At 53.7% G+C, this 18,061-nt stretch overlaps 1 protein-coding gene across 9 annotated transcripts in view; it reads left to right on the top strand.

Moving 5' to 3' along the window:
* Window positions 1–892: 892 nt before the first annotated feature.
* Window positions 893–18,061, top strand: part of TMEM44 (transmembrane protein 44) — a 37,000-nt gene continuing 19,831 nt past the window's right edge. For 3 of the 9 annotated variants that reach the window (XM_070582576.1, XM_070582575.1, XM_070582577.1), the window contains exons 1-9: window positions 1,156–1,461; window positions 4,087–4,213; window positions 5,755–5,848; window positions 6,984–7,150; window positions 7,344–7,430; window positions 11,444–11,614; window positions 13,101–13,241; window positions 14,996–15,090; window positions 15,220–15,324. In XM_070582576.1, coding sequence (XP_070438677.1) covers window positions 1,301–1,461; window positions 4,087–4,213; window positions 5,755–5,848; window positions 6,984–7,150; window positions 7,344–7,430; window positions 11,444–11,614; window positions 13,101–13,241; window positions 14,996–15,090; window positions 15,220–15,274 — 1,098 coding nt within the window. In that variant the 5' untranslated portion in view covers window positions 1,156–1,300 and the 3' untranslated portion in view covers window positions 15,275–15,324. Of the gene's footprint in view, window positions 1,462–4,086; window positions 4,214–5,754; window positions 5,849–6,983; window positions 7,151–7,343; window positions 7,431–11,443; window positions 11,615–13,100; window positions 13,242–14,995; window positions 15,091–15,219; window positions 15,325–16,072; window positions 16,538–18,061 lie in introns of those variants that run through there. The other 6 variants (XM_008534733.2, XM_008534744.2, XM_070582578.1 and 3 more) reach the window with 5 other exon arrangements.

The following is an 18,061-nucleotide window of genomic DNA, read 5'->3' as shown; positions in this document are numbered from 1 at the left end:
AGTGATCTATGGACCAGACCACCCCAGTGCTCAGGCAGCGGACTCAGAGGACTCAAACCCTTAAACGAGGGGGTTTAGTCTGGGGTCTACTCCTCCATGGAATCCATAATTGAATTTCAAGCATTCCATAAATTCCTGAAGATTGCAGGAGAAACTCTGTATGGATGTGCATATATTTTTCAGGAATGAGGTTTTCTTCAGATTCTCAAAGAGGTCACAAAAAACGTAGAGAATTAATTACTATTCTAAGAAAAAACTGTCGAGGTGTGTCAACCGGTCCAGGGTGGGTGGGGAGGATTGAAGCAATTTTTAAACTAGGCCCACCTTCCGAGGGTTTAGGCTGACCCTGGAGGAGAGGCAAGCTGTCATAAAGACTGAATCAAATTAAAATCAGCAAGGAAATTCAAAAATTACAATAATAGTTTTGTTTTCAAAAAAGAAAAAACAGCTCTGCGCACCAGAATTGTGTGGCTGTGGGGCTGGATAGCAGGGGACAGATTGCTAAGATCATCTGCCTCCTTGGCTGCTGGGGTCGCCTTCTAGAATGACTTCCAGAAGTCTGGCTTGGGTGACTGAGTGGGGGCAGAGGGGGCCGCTGACAGTTTCAGGAAAGAGAGTGCGAGAAGATGTGGGGGCAGGATATGTTCGCCGGCGCGTTTGTTTCCTCCTTCCCGGCCTCCCTCTGCACCCTTTGCATGGCACCCTTTAACCATCAGGACCAGGCCCCACTCACCCCGGGATCCCCAGCATCCAAGCGCTTCGGCAGGCGCGAAGTACGTGTATTGCTTAGCTCAGAAAATGTGGCGGGTTAATGAACGGACAAAGTGCCTTACAGTGACCCGGCAGGTCACTGCGTTCCCCTCCGGCCGCCGGCTTTGGGCGTGGGTGACTGCAAAGGGGTCCGCGGGCGCGGCGCGGCCACCACTGCCTGGGGGGCGGGGGCCGCAGCCTTTGTGCCGAGGCTGCTCCCGGCTCCCGCCGCTGGGGGGCGGCCTCCGGCCCGTCGACCCCCAACAATAGGCAGGGGTGGGGAGACGCGCGGTCCCGGAAACTTTTCCCTCGTGTCTCCTCCGCCCCCCCCGCCGCCGCCGCCGCCGCCGCCCGGGAGCGCGTTGCTGGGCGCGCCCATCCCCGCCCGGGGTCGGTGCGCTCGTCCGGGGCCGCGGCGGCGGAACCGCTCCCAGAGAAGGGGGCGCGGGGCGGCAGCGGCCGGGGCTGCCCGCGGCCGAGGGAGGCTGCGCCCGGGTCCCCGGCCACGCGGGAGGCTCGGACACTGCGGCGGGCGGAGCCGAGCCGTGCCATGGGGGAGGCGCCCAGCCCGGCGCCCGCGCCCTCGCCCTCGCCCGCGCCCGCGCTCTGGGACTGGGACTACCTGGACCGCTGCTTCGCCCGCCACCGCGTCTGCATCTCCTTCGGCCTGTGGATCTGCTCCTCCTCCTGCTGGATCGCCGCCCACGCGCTGTAATGGGGACCGGGGCTGGGCGACCGGGGCTGCCGCGGGGGGAATGGGGCGCTCCCCCGCTGCTTACTCCCTCTTGGAAGCCTAGAGGGAAGGGGGCAGAAAGGGAGGGTCCATGAGGCGGCACAATTCCAGGATCGAAACTAACATTTTGCTGTAGATTGAAGTCGGATACTTCTTTCCGGATTCCACGCACAGGGAGGCTGGGCTGCGAGCCAGCAGGAGGAGGCTGGGCAGGTGGATGGGGCCCTGGACGGGAAGCCGTGAGCCCTGGGTTCTATTGTCAGCCTTTCCCCATTGACTCGCCGTGTGAGCTGGGCAACCGATAGAACCACTGGGCCTCATTTTCCTCACATAAACGGGGATGATAACTCATAGGACGCATGGGAGGATTAAATGAGTTACTACCGGTAAAGCCCTTAGTAAGTGCCCATGAAACGTCATGATTATTGCTCCGGCTCTGCCACCAACCTTTGGCAGAGGGCAAGGACCTTGGACGAGTCTCTCGCTGTTTCTGGCCTCAATTTACCTAAGGCCCTCTTAATTGGGAAGGTGGGTGGTGATGACCTGTCTCTGGCCACAGCCTTTGCCCTGGTCTGTCCAGCATCTGGAGCCGTCTGGCCGGGTGGTCACCATAACCTGGGTTCTAATGGTGAGCGCTGGTTAAAGTTGGCCTGCGGGTCTTCAGCCGCCCTGTCCCAAGCTCAGAAATCCACAGACTGGTACAAGCAATGCCCAGCATGGTGCCACCTAAATATTTCCTGGCAGAGCAGAAAGGACCAGCACCGCTGGGGGAGGCTGGCACCGCTCACCTTAGGCACTCGATGGAGTACCCTCGGGCTTGGTATTGTTGCGGAGATCCTGCAGCCCCACTAACTAGTCACTGGAAAACGAATACAGAGACACTTAGCACATTTACTGTGGGCTGCTGTTGCATTCATTTACTCTTTTAACCCCTGCCACAACCCCAGGAGGTAGGGACTGTTATTGCCCCCGTTTAGATGAGGAAGCCCAGGGCTCCTAGAGGTTAACTAACTTGCCTCAGTGAATGGGAAGAAGCGAAACCCCAGATCCTATTAGAAAGGGGCAGGCTTGTGAGGATTAAAGTCTGCAGATCAGAGGGTGGAAGCTAACAGGCACTTGACGCGCATGATCTCATTTGTTCCTCACAGCCGCCCTCGAGGTCAGCATTAGCAGACATTAGACTGTTAGATTACTAGCCTACGGCTTGGAGAGGTTAAGCACTCCCTCGAGAATGCCCAGCCAGTCGGTGTGGGAGCAGAGCCTCTGCTTTTCCCCCTGCCTCAGGTCTGGAGATGCCCGTCTGTTTTCAGGACTTCGTTCTCCCTGATCCACTGTTTGTCTTTGGGGACTGTATCTCCTCTGAGCTGTGTGTGGGCTGGCTTATGGTCAGCCCGGGATCCCTGACCCCTGAGAGCCGGGGAAGTGCTGAAGAGCAGCAGGTGCAGAGCAGAGCCTGCACGCGTGACATACCTTACCACCAGAGGCCTCCGGGTTTCCCTCTCCCAAATGGGAGGGCTGAAATAATTCTTTCTGATCTGGGCTAGCTCAGAGTCTCTAATTTAGAGTCTTCACTCCTAGGCCTTGTATCACTCTCAGGAGCCCGGGACCCAAATTCAAAAGGGTGATGTTCCCCCTGTGAGCTTCAGGCTTCGTCCGGCAGGTCAGGCAATGTTTGGGAACCCAAATAGTCTCCTATCCTTAGGCACCAGGGCTGACACCCAGAACGCCGCAAACAGTCTTAATGAGGTGCAGTGAGTACCGCCCTGTGGTTAAAGGTAATGAAACCCGAGCCGCTGTGGTCGTGCCTCGGTTTCTCCATAGAAATGGAGCAGGCAAACAACATGGTTTCCGAGATCCGATCAATGATGCCAAAGAAACCTCTGGCCCTGTCCAGCCTGTCTGCGTCTCTGCACTTGACTCTGGGTGTGTGGCAGTGGGGGGGGGGGGCGGCGTGGAAAGAGGAGAATAGGGAGAGAAGCCAGCAGTGGGGGACGCTAGTGGGAGGTCAGCCCACAGCGCCATGCATCTTCGAAGCTTTTCACTCTCCCTGTGTGGGAGAACATGCACCCAAATGAAATCACCTTGGATGCCGGTGGCAGAAGCCAGGCCACCCCACTGCCGGGAGGGAGTATAAGGACTTCACGTTAATGTCAAAGAAACCAGTTGCCTTTTTAATTTAGGCGGGTAACCCTGCTCTGCAGTTAACTGCATTGTCAAGTTACTTTTATAACTCTCCTGCTTCCTTTCAAAACATGAAACCTGACAGCTCATTTGTCAGCACTGAGTGGTGGGTCATTAAATTGAGTCGGGGCGGGGGGTGGGGGGGGGCGTGGTTTGCAGGAGGAAAGAAATTCTTCATTAGAGGCGTTAGAGGCGAGTGTCTCCAGGTTTCCTGGGGTCGGGCTCCCGCAGGCTTGTTGACCAGAGTCCTGGGAGTCTTTGATCCTTTCTTTTCTCGTCTGTAAACTGAGTCCAAAGACACCTGCTGATTACCTGGGGGGAAAGTGCTTCATGAAGACACAAATTCCCAGTGCCCTTTTCAGACCCTACTTTGGGAGCCCAAGCTCACGGCCCTGTGTTCTGTCCATACCCCTGTCACCCAGGCTTCTCTATCTGAGATGTTCAAAGAAACCCAGACGGGACCAGATGGCGCCGTGTGCTGCCTGCTGCCTCCTGACCAGCCTGTGTGACACCGTCGGGGCGATTCTGGCCAGACAGCTCACGATCCAGGTGCGTCAGGCCCGCAGGTGACGGTGGCTTCTGTCTTGTTCTTTCACCATATGAGGAACAGTTTCACCTCAGGGCCCCATCCATCCTCTTGCCCCATAGCTACATGGCTCACTGCTTACCTCCTTCAAGTCTTTGCTTGAAAGTCACCCTTTTAATGAGACCTCCCCCGACCATCTGTTTAAAAGTGTGCTCTGCCTCTACCACACGCTCCAGACCCCCTCATCCTGCTCTGTGCTCTCCTGTAGCGTACCCCGAACCCACCATCTACTGTACATTCTGGTTATGTTTATGGCTTATCGTGTGTTAACCCCTGCCAGAATGTCCACTCCACAGGAGCGAGAATTTGTCTTCACTACTGAATCTCCATCACTTTGAACAGCAGCTGGCATATAGTCGATACTCCATAAACAGGGATTGTCCTTGTTACTGATTTCGAGCCTGGGGCCAGCCCAGCTCATGCAGGGGCGGCTGAAGCCTTTCCCAAGTGGTGATGCGGGCTTCAGAGCAAGTGAGAAAGGGTTTCAAGTTTTCCCAAAGTCTAGGCCCTCAGACAAACCTGCAGAGAAGGGGCCTATGCAAAAACACATACGCCAAGGAGAATCTGTTGGGCCCCAGGGTGGGGGTCCCTCATGGGGCTGGTCCTAGCCTTGTGCCCACCCAGGCAGACATGAAGAAGGGCAGCCTAGTGGTCGGGACCCAGATTTGGAGAGTTCTAGATGCTGCTGTGAGCACTCTTGTCTCAGAAAAGCATCATCTTTTGTTTTGGGGGCCCATTCTCATTGGCTGATAGGCTATAACGAGGCCCTGCTCAAGTCCAATAAAAACACCTAATATTTATTAAATACTCAGCTACGTACTTGGCACTGACAGCTTTCCATGTATTAATTCATTTAATCCTCAAGTCATCCTATGACGTGGGTGCTCTTGTTACCCCTGTTTTAGACGTGTGGAAACTGAGGCATAGAGGGGTTCAATAACTTCTCTAAGGTCACCCCCTAGTAAGTGGCCATGCCAGGATTAAGACTCCAGAGCACAAGCTCTTCCCACCAACCGTCCTGTCATGGTGGCTGGGGCATTTGTGGGTGGGCGCATTTTATTTTCCTTCAGCCACTGGTCTAAGCACTTTCCATGTATTGACTCACATAATCTGCTTAACAGTCCGTGGGCGGGGTGGGGGGCCAGCGGGCACCGTGACTATCCCTGGCTTCCAGATGAGGAAACAGGCCCAGAAGAGTTCAGTGGCCACAGTTACGCAGCAGAGGCTAACCGTGTGGTGGAGAGTGTTGTGTAGGGTGCAGAGGGCTAGGTTCTGGTCCCATCTCTACCCATGGGCATCGGCCATAATGGGATTGGTCATTTAAGCGCCCCGTCTCCTCGTCAGTCCAACGGGGATGATAATCGACTCTCTTGGGGCTGGTGGGAGGCTCCCTGGAAGCACCGCATATTGGAAGAACAACGTGGTAGAGGAGATCTGGGATGAGAGACAATGTCATGGCTGAACGATGTTTAAACACCCGGTCTCTGTTTCCATCTGCTCCCAGGTTTTCACTGGTGCCTACCTGGCAGCTGTTGACTTGGTGAACTTTGTGTTCATTCTCTTCCCAGTCTGCGGCTCCAGATACAAGCCTAATTCAGGTGAGTGTGTGGCCGTCTGTTCCTGTCTTCATCTGTCAGGGCGCTGAGTGCCTACTTCTTGTCACACCCGAGCTGGGCGCCTGCCAGGCACAGGCGAATGAACGGGCTCCCTGACCTCCGCCGGATGAAGGAGACAGGGCCCTAAACGATCACTAGAGCTGCTAGTGAGGAGGTGCATGCACCCCGTGGGCAACCAAGGGAGGGAAGGGGCTGCAGGTGTCAAGGAGGATGAGATGTTGGAACTAAGACTGCAGGGAAGGGCATTCCAAGAGAAAAGAACAGCGTGGGCAAAGGCCAGGAGGAGCGGTGGTGCGTGGCTTTGGGGATGAACAGTGATATCTCAGTGTGCAAGTCCAGGGTGGCCAAGCGAAGCCCCACACCTTCCAGAAATGGATGCCAGGAGTGGGCGCGGGCCACTTCAGGCAGAGGGGGCTGTAAGTCACTGAGATGGGATGAGTACCCTGAGTATGAGGAACTGGGAGGTTCCTGAGAAGGGGCAGCAGTGTCCTTGGCCACTTATCCCAAAAGGGGATGGTTGTGTCAGTGGGAAAATGTAAGATGCCCTCAGCTGCTGATGCTGCCCAGAGAGAAGCGTTCCTATTAGAAGTGATCAGAGGAGTACCTGTCTTACATTTCAAGGAGACTTTTAAAGACGGTGCTCCTGGTCCTGCTCACCATTCCGGTGCCCTGGCACCAACACGTTCACTCACTGATGCCCTCCCCAAGCTTGAGCTGGTTCTGCTCTGTGCCAGGCTCTGTGGATGTTATAGAAGCTGCCAGGGCACAGGGCACAGTGCCTGCCCTTAGGGCTTCCGGTCTAGGAGAGGCGACACTGTGTGTGCGCAGATACATTTGACAGAGGATGACGTCTCCCCTGCCTTGAACCATAAAACGCTTTGAGGGCCGAGGAAGGAGAACAGCGCCAGTCGTGTTGGGGGAAGATGGGAGGGAGGAGGAGAGACTTTTCCAGAAAGGTGGCACAACCACAGGGCCTTGAAGGCTGGAGGACGTGGCCTGTAGAACATGATGGGAGTGGTTCTGGCCTCGGGGCTGGGTTGACACCACTTCTTCCCATGCACCTGTCTGTCGAGCTCAAGATCCCAGGCGCACTGTGGGCTCTTGGTGTCTGTTGCAGGTCGGGGCTCCCGGGAGAGGAAGAGGAAGCGGCGGCTCAGGGCCAGCCTATTTGCCCTGGCCCTGCCGCTGAGTCTGGGCCCTGGCTGGGCCCTCTGGGCCGCTGTCCCGAAGGCATCAGGCCTCATCCGAGGGCCGCAGCGGAGGCTCCTGGGAAGCTTTCTGCAGGTGAGGCCGAGCCAGCCCTGGGGGCCGTGGGGGAGTGAGAGTCCTGTCCCCCCTCACAGTCCCAGCAATGCCCTGGGGGGAGCAGGGTTAGGCTTTGCTGCTGTTGGGAGGAACATACTAAAAGCAGGAAAGGACAGGTCTGGGACACGTGGGTGGTCTCCTCCGGGTGCTGAGTGCATCACTGTCCCCACAGGACAACACCGAAATCCTCGGCTACCTGCTGGGTGGCATCGCCGCCCTCGGCTCCTGGGCCTCCCGGATCCCCCCGCTCTCCAGAATCGTGAGCCCGGGGTTGGGGCTGGGACTATGGGCCACTGTGGCAGGTCTTAGGGCATCTGGGAGCATCCTTGAAGCTCCAGGTCACCCGGGCAGAGGGGTGGTGTCACCCTGTGTGTGTGTGTCTAGTGGGCAGCTGGCCCAGGGGAGGTCCTGAGGCCACTAGAGCCTCTCACGGGGAGAGAGCCCACTGCATTCTCTCCATTTCTTGTAGCAAATGAAAAGCAAGCTCTGGGGGAAAAGGCCCTGGGCTTGGATGAACAGCTGTCCCATTATGGAATGAGGAGGTTTTAGAGGCGAGAATCAAGCAGCCACTGGGGCTCTGTGTATTCGAGAGCATCGTGTTGGCATGTATTTTCCAAGCATGTGGCGTGAGGGAAGCCCTGTGTGGCCCGTCCTGTGGGGGTACAGATGCTCAGACGCCATGTTTGCCCTGGGGGAGCTCAGTCTCATGGAAGACACAGAAATGTAATGCAGGCTATTTTAATGCTCTCAGAAAGATGGAGTCAAAAGTTTGAGGTCTTGGAAGAAGGAGGAAAGGCTCCTACGCTATTCAAATGAGCGAGGATGAAGACTTTCACACTGCCAGGCGGTGGGGCACTGGAGAGCCTTGGGTTGGCTCCGAAGGGAAGGTGGGCTTTGAGGAGGCAGAAATGAGGGAAAGAAGAGAGCACGCAGGAAAAGCCACTGAAGCAGGAAAGTCCCCGCCGAAGAGCAAGATACTGGGGACGTGTGAAAACTCTGCCGGGAGGGCCTTGCTGACGGGAATGATGCCAGGCCCAACACCGGAAATCATGGGCCCATCAGTTAGTCTAAAAACAATCACTTGCCCAAGAGCATCGTTTACTAGCAGTTCCAGGAGAACAGGACTCGGGGATGGCAGGTGTGGAGTTGATCATGTGTGGGAAGCTCCTGCCTGTGCTGTGACAGCCGGAAACCTCATGGGACATGAGGCCTCACCGGCGAAGGTGCTGTCCCCAGATCACGGCAGAGGAGGGTGGCGAGCACTGCACTCGGTTCAGCGGCCCCTGGGGGGACTCCAGGGTGGCACGGGGGCTGGGAAGCTGCCAGGTCATGTGAAGATCTTTGAAGGAACTGGTGCAGTGCCCTAGCCATCTGTGTTAGTTTCCTGCGGCTGCCATAAGAAGCTATCCCAAACTCTGAACAGCAGAAATGTACTGTCTCATGGTTCTGGAGGCCGGAAGTCTGCAATCAAGGTGTCAGCAGGGCCGTGCTCCCTCAGAAGGCACTAGGGATGGGTCTGCTCCAGGCCTCTCTCCCGGCTTCTGGGAGGTCCCTGGCAGGTGGCAGCATGACTCCAGTCTCCCCGTGTGTCACATCCCATGGCCTTCCCTCTGCAGGTGTTTCTGTCCACCTTTCCCCTTTGTAGAAGGACACAGTCGTACTGGATTAGGGCCCACCCTAATGACCTCATCTTTACTTGATCATCTGCAAAGACCCTTTTTTCAAATAAGGCCACGTTCACAGGCTCTGGGGGTTTGGGGGAGACAATTCAACCCATAACACCACCCCACCTACAACAGCCCTGGGCCAACCCCACCACGGTGTCCCTCACGCTGCTTCATTTTCTTCTTAGTATTTGTCACAACCTGAAATTAGCTCCTTCACTTATTTACCAAGTGGCTGCCTGGTCCCCAGCGGAACATTAGTACCGTGAGAGCAGCGGCCTTGTCTGTTTTATTCCCACTGTATTCCGGGTGCTTGGGGCCTGCCCATGGTAGGTGCCAGCAAACACTTCTGAATGAGTGACTTAATCTGGCCTGGAAGAAAGGAAGCTCACGGATGCAGGAGTCACGAGGGCTGTCCTGGGGCAGAAGGAACAGCCTCTCCTCTGCACTCTCAGAGAACAGAACCAAGACCAGGACCAGAACCAATAACCAAGACGGTATTGGGAGGGCTACTCCCCATTCAGTAAAGGAAGAACTTCTTGGGTTAGACATTTTGCAAGTGCCTGGCATGTTGAGTGCCATCAGTACTGTTATTCCTGCCTTGGGAGGTAGTGGGCTCCCCATCACAGGAGGCATTCAAGCCTGATGCCTCCTTGGCAGGAGGAGAAAGTGAGATTGCATTGGGATTAGGCTGGACAATCTCTGAGAGGCTTCCAGCCCTGAGTGTCTCTGGTCTCATGAAGAAGGGCCCAGGGTCCGGTCTCCTTATTAAGGAGAAACTCAACAGAGTTTGGGGTGTTCTGGAAAGCCTAGCCAGCAATGTCTCAGACCCTGGATCCCCTAGGAGCTGCTCCTAATTTACCCCTCATGGGGGCACTGAGGAGTGGAATGGCTGGGTGGCTTTGGTGGGAAAAGTTCACGTTCTCCCAGGAGTGAGCCCTTGAACAGGACAAGGGCTGTTAGACTCCCGCTGAGCAGTGAAACATCGTGCTGACAGCACCTGGCTGCTGCGGGAGCTGTCGGAGGTGTGGCCTGCTTCCAGCCCCAGCACGGCTTTGCTAGGCAGCCACAGGCTCGCTCGGCCCCCAGCGTTCTGTCCTGACCTGCTGGATAAGGCCTGGCTGTGCTGGAGAAAGTCCTGCCATATCCTGAGTCACCGAGCCAGTTCCATTCTTCAAGCAGTTATTAAGCACCTACTGTGTGTCCAGACTGGCAGGCAAATAGAGCGCTCTAGGCCCTGGAGGGACACTGGGTTTGGAAGTGGTTGGGCAGTGTGAGTGAGCCGTGAGTGAGCTGGCACAGGGGTGAGAGCAGAGGGCTCCAGCTTCCACCCACCCAGAGGAGCGGCAAGAACAAAGCCAAGGGGCAGGAGGCCCAGGGCCCAGCCCCACCCTGCACATCACCTCCCCTCTCTGGCCATCAGTATCCTCTGTAAAATGAGGATGGGTAGACTGAGGGACCCCAAGGCTTCTCGCCATAGCAGGGCTGACTGGCATGAAGGTGCTTCCTGGGCTCTGTGGGGCGGAAGGGCTGATGGGGCGGGGGGCCGCCCACCCCCTCCCTGGCCTGGGTGCTGTCTCGCTTAAGGGATGGCAGGAGAAGCAGGGAGACCTGGGAACAAAAGTAGAAGAAATACAGAGGGAAATGTAACTCTCTTGAGGCATTTTGGGGGGAGTTAATTAAAATGGGGAAAATTGTCCAAAACATGCCCTTTTCCCTTGAATTTTTTCCATTCCCTAGCCAAGGCCTATATTATCTCTAAATATGGTCATCTAATGAGCAAACTCATTATAGATACAAATAATATAATTTATATTTATATATTAATTTAAATATACTATGTGATCATATATCTATTTGTGTATATACATATAAATGTATATATAAAGTGACTTCATACCCATAAACAATACTTACATATAAATATTATATGTTTTCTTTTGTTTCAATCAATATTTCCATTACTCATTCTCCAAAAATATACCCTTGGCTTCAAAATTTCCAGAACGTTACGTGTAATTTTCCTGACCTTCCCCATTTGGCCTTGTTCAGAACTGATGGTCCCAAGAAGAGAGAGCTGAGCCTTGGCTCTTTGTAATTCAGTCCTAATTCTTCACAGCTCCCTCACATTCTCCCAGCTGACATTCACGAGCCCCGACTTGGGGCCAGGGGCCAGGGGCCAGGGGCCCTGAGATGGTGAGGACCCCAGCCCTGCCCTTGGGAGCCCTCTGTCTGTTGGGCAGACACATGTGTAAGGAGCTAAGTCATGGTCTGGGTGAAACGCAGTCCACTGGAGGGATGTATACTGTGCAATGGGACCCGGAAGAGGGAGTTACTCACTCCACTTAGGGTAGAGATGGTAACCAGAGGTTTCCCAGAGTTGAGCTTAAGCCAGGTTCTGAGGGATGAATAGGAGTTCATCAGTTAAAGTAAGTGGCTTGAGCAAAAGCTGGAAGCCCAACAGAAGCAGCACCCTTGTGGACTGACCATGGGCAGAAGGTTTGCCCTCCAACCTGCTGTGCCACCAGGGGCCTTAGAATCCAGCTCCCAGGGACCTGCAGTGGGTGTAGTGTTCCTCCCCGCCCAGCCCCCTCCTCTCTCTGCCCAGTGCCGGGGTAGGACGTTTCCCTCCATCCACCTGTGGACCCGGCTCCTGTCGGCCCTGGCTGGCCTCCTCTACGCTTCAGCCATCGTGGCCCATGACCGGCGGCCTGAGTACCTGCTTCGGGCCACTCCCTGGTTCCTGACCTCCCTCGGCCGTGCCTCGCTGGACCTTGCTGTATCCACCCAGGCCCAGGGGGCTTGACTGCCTGTGTCTCATCTCCTTCCTGCCCACCCACCCCCCATCCCCCTTTCCTCTTACTGGATGGAACTCTCTCCCAGCGGCCCAGGAGGTGGTTCGAAGCCTGGAGCAGGCAGACACAACAGCAATTTGTAATTTTGTACTTTGTTTCCTTTTAAAAAAAGAATAGTAAGAATTATCTCCTGGCTGGAGCTCTGTGAAACAACAAAGGGGAGTGTGAGGCTCCTGGCCCTGGATCAGAAGAGCCAGGTCCAGTCTGGGGTCTGCTCGGCCTGGGTCGGTCCCCAGCCTCTGCGAACCTGTTTTCCTCATCTTTGCCTTGTTCCCTCTCAAGGCTGGGAAAGGGCTTTGCAAGTGGACCTGCCATGTGGGGGTGATCGTTGCCCCCTGTTCTCTTTGGTGCTGGAGCCTGGGCTGGGAAGCAGAGAGGAAAGCTGACAAGAGCTGCCCTTCGTCAGTGACTGCTGAGCACCTTCCTGCTTCCCTGGGCGGTGTTGGCTGATGCGTGACACCCCAGTGACCTTGGCATGAGCCTCAAGGGCAGGCTAGGCTCAGACAGTGGGCGGGCAGAGATGCAGGCAGTGAGTGGGCAGAGATGCAGGCAGTGGGCAGGCAGAGATGCAGGCACTGGGCGGGCAGAGATGCAGGCAGTGGGTGACAGCTCTGCCAAGGTGGTGATGGTGTGTGCATGTCGATTTAGCATATGTAGTTCAGAAACTACGATGTTCTCGTGTACTGTGTTAGTTTCCTAGGGCTGCCGTACAAATTATCACAAACTGGATGGCTTAAAACAAGAGAAATTTGCTCTCTCGCAGTCCTGGAGGCCAGACATCTGAAATCGAGGCAGGGCCGCGCTCTCTCCGGAGGCTCCAGGGGAGAGTCTCCCATTGCCTCTTCCAGCCTCGGGTGGCTCCTGGTGTTCCTTGCCTTGTGGCTGCCTAACTTTAATTTCTGCCTCCGTCTTCACATGGTCTTCTTCCCTCTGTGTATCTCTGGGTGTCCTCTTCTTATAAGGACACCAGTCATGGGATTTAGGGTGCATCCTAATCCACTAGGACCTCATCTTAACTAATTATATCAACAAAAACCCTATTTCCAAATCAGGTCACATTCTGAGGTTCCAAGTAGACATGAATTTTGGGGGGACGCTATCCAACCCACTACCGCTCCTGTCCCTGTAAGCCATGCCCTTCAAAGATGTTTTTCAAAATGCTTTTATTCAACAGCATTTACTAAGTGCTTGTCAGAGGCAGGGGGGTGCTGGGGGCTGGGTTCTCGAGGGTGGGGGAACTTAGAGAGGTGGCCCTGTCCTCGAATGAGCTCATGTCTGTTCTAGAGTTGACCAGGCAGGATAATATTAGGGAGGGAGAGAGCCTGGGGTGGGGCCCGTGGGGTGCAGAGGTGACGCAGCACTGGGCGGTTGAAGCGCTGTGAATCTTTGGGCCTTAACGCCACTTCTCAGATCATTTTCCTTTCCTGCGTGATGAAGAGCAAGATGAGGAGGGCCTTAGGATTCACCTCCGAAGCCAGAGGGAGCCCTGACACCCAAGCCCTTTTGACCTGTGCAGAGAAAGAGCAAGAAAACGAGGAGGCGAGGAACGAGGCAAGGTCTCATCACTGGAAAACCGCTGGTCCCACCTATGTGTTTGCAAGCAGAGCGGGCAGCGAGCCTGGCTAGGGCCAGGCCTGGGAATTCTGGGGGTCCCTCCGAGCTTGGCTAGTTGGTCACTTTAAAAAAAAAACCACTGTTTTTTAACACTAAGGGTGCCCTGAATAAATAGGATCCTCCATTCTCCCCATTACAACATTTTTTAAAGAGTTTTTTGATCACTTAATAAACTTTAATATATGCTTAGCAATGTAGATGAGTCAAATGGCCACTTATGCTATTTAGCAATTTACTTACTCATATATGTATTTAAATTCACATAACACATAAGTTAATATATTAATTTAGAAATAATGCAATTTTTGCCCTTATATTGCATAAAAACGTATTCTCATTTTCACATGCATCTTTGACATCATCATTGCCACCACTAACATGGCTTTTTTTTTTAGATGATATTGCTAAAAAGCTGATCTTTATAAGCATCGTTGACAGTAACATCCACCATTTATAATTAGTCGTACCACCAGTTAAGAGTTAGTATGTCTGGGGTAACCGTGCGTGTCTCCTTCTTTGACTGATTTAGTCAGTGACCTCTATCAGTAGCCAGAACTTATCCTAACTGAGGCGATTTGTCGTTGTCAGAAGTCCTTGGTTTCAAATAACCAAGACAGTACCTCATCAAGTCCTTGTACGGACTTGATCACAAAGCAGCTTCCTCTTTTCTAAGATCATTTTTTTTTTGAGGAAGACTAGCCCTGAGCTAACTACTGCCAATCCTCCTCTTTTTGCTGAGGAAGACTGGCCTTGAGCTCACATCCGTGCCCATCTTCCTCTACTTTATACGTGGGACGCCCACCACAGCATGGCGTGCCAAGTGGTGCCATGTCCACACCGGGGATCGGAACCAGTGAACCCCGGGCCGCCGAGAAGCGGAACCTGGAACTTAACCGCTGTGCCACTGGGCCGGCCCCTAAGATAATTTTTTGAGGAAGAATTCTCACCTCTTATCTGGGCTCCTCACCGCCTTAGTTTCCTCTCTCAGAGAGTGGAAATGAGACAGTGAGTGAACCGGGCCCGCTGGCTGGGATGGGGTGCAGGGGAGTCAGGAGGCCACAGGGGCATTGGGACAGATCAAAAGGAAAACTACTCTTCTGTATGTTCTAGGCCTAAGAAGATAGTGGTGCCCATGACCAAGGTCAAAGGGTTTATACAGGTGCTTGGACCAAAGATCCAAGTTCCCATAAAGGCTATCATGGGAGGTTATTTTCATTCCATTCTGGAAACTCTTAGGAAATTATATCCCAAAGGGAGCTAAAATATTGAGAGAGAACTCTGTGTCTTAGCATTCTGAAGAAGGAAGGAGAAGCCTTTGCAAGCTCTTTAGCAGGCCCTGACAACAGTGGTTCTCAAAGTGTGGTCCCTGGACCAGCATCGCCTGGGAACTTGTTGGAAATGCAGATTCTAGAGCTCTACCCAGATCTACAGAATTGGGAACTGAGGTGCGGGTCCAGCGATGTATATTTTAGTAAGTCCACTGGGTGCTTCTGATGCACGCTAAAGTTGAGAAGTGCTGCTTTACAAAGCATTTATGTAGTGCCTACTGCAGTGGTTCCCAGACTCTGCCGTATGTTAGAATCATCTGGAGACTTTTAAGCTCTCCCATGCCCAGGTCATATCACTCACCAATTAAATCAGAATTTCTGGGGGTGAGAGGTAAACATCAGTTGTTTTGTTTTGTTTTTTAGATGCCCGGTGATTGCACTGTGCACAAAGTTTGGGAACCACTGACCTACTGTGACCTCAAAGAGAGAAATAAGATGTATCGTATAGGAAGCAGAAAGTGAGCTGTGCCCTAAAAGAACAGACAAAATACTGTAGGGGTTCTTTTGAAGAAAACAGAACCTTGTTTTAGAAAATGTCTCCTAACTTGACGAATTCTCCTTTCTGTCTTCCCGTGTCCACTTGAAAGAATACAGATTGGGTGCCTCTCACCACACTACCGCGCTGCAAGTCACTCAGGATGATGGCAGCCATCAGTCCCTACATGGAGCTGACCATCGAGCCAGTGCAGCAGGTGAGTGGCCACAGCCCCGTGTCCAGAAGGTGGGAAGTAGTCATGGAAGGCTTCCTGGAGGAGGTGACAGTTTAGCTGCAGGATGGGCAGGATGAGGCAGGGAGGCATGTAAGAAGAGGAAGGAGTTCCCCAAGGCCTCAGTAGAGGGATCGATGGAGGGGAGTTTGGGAGATGACAGGGTGGAAAGGAGGCAAGGATGAGATCATCATACCATGGAGGCTGAACCATCATTCTGAGGGTCCTGGGAGTCCAGGAGGCTTCAGGACTAGAGACTCAGGGTCAGACAGGCATTTTAGAGCCATCACTCAGGCAAGGTTAGGAGGCAGACTAGGGGAGAGGAGATTAGAAGCAAGGCGGTCAGTGAGGGACAGTCATAAGTCCAGGAAAGAGGTGGGGTGGCCTGAACGAAGGCTGGGGCAGATGGAGATGCAGAGATGGAGTGGAGAGTTGGAGGGAGAGCGTGGGGGAGCGTGAGGATGTGGGGTGAGGGAGACCGAGGGCTCCAGATAACCCCCAAGGTCTGGCCTGCACGTGGGGGTTCCTCAGGAGGAAGAGGGCTGGAGAAAAGAGGGAAAGAGGTGACAAGCAGTCCACTCTGTTGTCCCACTAAGACTGTTCTTGTCAAGGTTACCAGTGACCTCCAAGTGGCTAAATCCTGCAGTCGTTTCTGTCCTAGTTGGGATTCCCCTCACTTGGCCACTAGCTTCTTCTGATTTCGGGGGCCCTCACTCTCCTGCCTCCCTCACAGGTCTCCTTTCCCCATCACGGCTGCTGGCTCCTCCTGGTGAGCTGGACTTTAAGGTTGCAGCGCCCCCAGCTCTGCCCCTGGAGGTCTCCCTTCTCTTGGTACACTCTCCCAGTCCCATCGTCCCAGCGCTCTCAAGACAGCTCTTGCTGGTTTCCCCAGAGTGAGTCTCCATCCTGTTCCTCTCCCTCAATTCCAGCCTTGGCGACGCCACATGGCATCTCACACTTGCCGTGTCCAAAACAATCCTGGACGTCCATGCCCAGACCGGCTCCTCTCCCCATCTGCCTCATCTCAGTAAACGACACCGCTGTCTGTGCAGCTGGTCAAGCCCCAAATTCCTCTCTTCCCCTCACTACACACCCATGCCCATCCCATCCCTTGGGAGTCTTGTAAATACTTTTAAAATAGACCCAGCAGCCGCCTAACTGGTTTTGCTCTTCAGTGCTATTCTTGTCCCACTGCTCCATCTGCGTCCAGCGGCCAGAAGCATCTCATACAAATGTAAATTACATCTTGGCTCTCTTTTGTTTAAAACACTCTTCTGCCTTCTCATTTCAGGCAGAATAAAACCCAAACTCCTTAGACAGACTTCCAAGACCCCACCAGTCCATCACCACCACCTCCCTGTTTCCATTCGCTTCCGCTCTTCTCTCCTCTGCAGCTGCACAGCATTTCTCTCCATTCCTCTGCCTAGAAAGCTCTTCCTCTTGATTTTTTTTTTTTTACACGGCTGCCTCTTTCTTGTCTTCAATGTTCCTTTCTCCGACAACCTTCCCTGACCACCCATTCAAAGTGGCCTCCACCCGTCTGTCAGATTGATTTATTACCTTTTTAAATGCTCTGAGAAGCTCTTATCGCTCCTTTGCCTTTGTTTGCTGTCTGTCTCCTGCTGGGGTATAAACTTTGTCTCCTCCTGGCTTGTTTGCATGGACGCTGGCCTGTCGGTCACGGGCTCCCCGTAAAGGTGTTGGAACACGGAGTCCACCGGGAGAGGCCCCGCCGAGGTGCCCGCGGGACACACCGGCGCTCAGGGAGAGCCTGGGCCCCAGAGAGAGGTTTTACGCTTTGTTGTTGCTCTTCCTCGGGAAGTGGTGCCGAGAACCCTGAGTGAGGTGTCAGAGAGGTTCAGAGAGATTCAGAGCCTGCTTTCAGAAGGAACAGCCCCCGGCGGCCAGGAAGCCCTTCTTCCGACCGGAGGGTACGTGGGTGGGCGATGGGGGAGCCCTGGCAGCCTCCGACCAAAGCTGTGCACTAGGAATTTTTAAATCGTGGAACTTCTGAGAAATAATAGTGCAAAAGTTGCATTCGCTTTAGCCCTTCCAGGACCTGAATCTTGAGGGGATGCCTGCTGGAGAACAGACTCCGTGAAGGCAGAGTGGGTCCTCCTCCGTTCTCTTCCGCTGGGGGCCCGCCAGCACTTTTCTGAGCAAATACTTCCGCTCGATTTCTTCCTTTTGTGTCCACCAGAGGGCGAGAGGGAGCCTGGAGCTCCCTGTCCAGCCTGGGCAGGAATCCTCCCTCAGCTCTAGGGCTTCCATTCCCCTGGTACTCTGTTTACTGAGGGTAAATACTAACAGCCATCGCTTCCATGATGCTTATTGTGGGCTGGAGTATTGGTCTATGTGCTTCACATAGATTAACTCTTTTAAGCCTGGCAGCCAACCCCTGACATATTATCCTCATTTTACAGATAAGGAAACTGGGGCACAGAGAGGTTAAGCACCTTGCTCCGGGTCACACAGTTTGTCAGTGGTAGAATCAGAATTCAGACCTTTATCTGCCGAGTATGTACCCATAACCCCTATGAAATACTGCTTCTTACTTGACATAATGGCTGGCACCAAGGGTTCACAAATAGTTGCTTTTTAAAATTATTATTAACCCAAATTCTCGTAACAACCCTATGAAGTAGATGCTCTTATTATTTCTGTTATTATCATTTATTAATAATTTTGTTGTTTTAAAATTGAGGCACAGAGAGGGTAAGTC

Source organism: Equus przewalskii, chromosome 18 (genome assembly GCF_037783145.1).
Source record: "Equus przewalskii isolate Varuska chromosome 18, EquPr2, whole genome shotgun sequence".
In the NCBI taxonomy this organism is placed as follows: Eukaryota; Metazoa; Chordata; class Mammalia; order Perissodactyla; family Equidae; genus Equus; species Equus przewalskii.
This window is presented reverse-complemented; position numbering and strand designations above follow the sequence as displayed.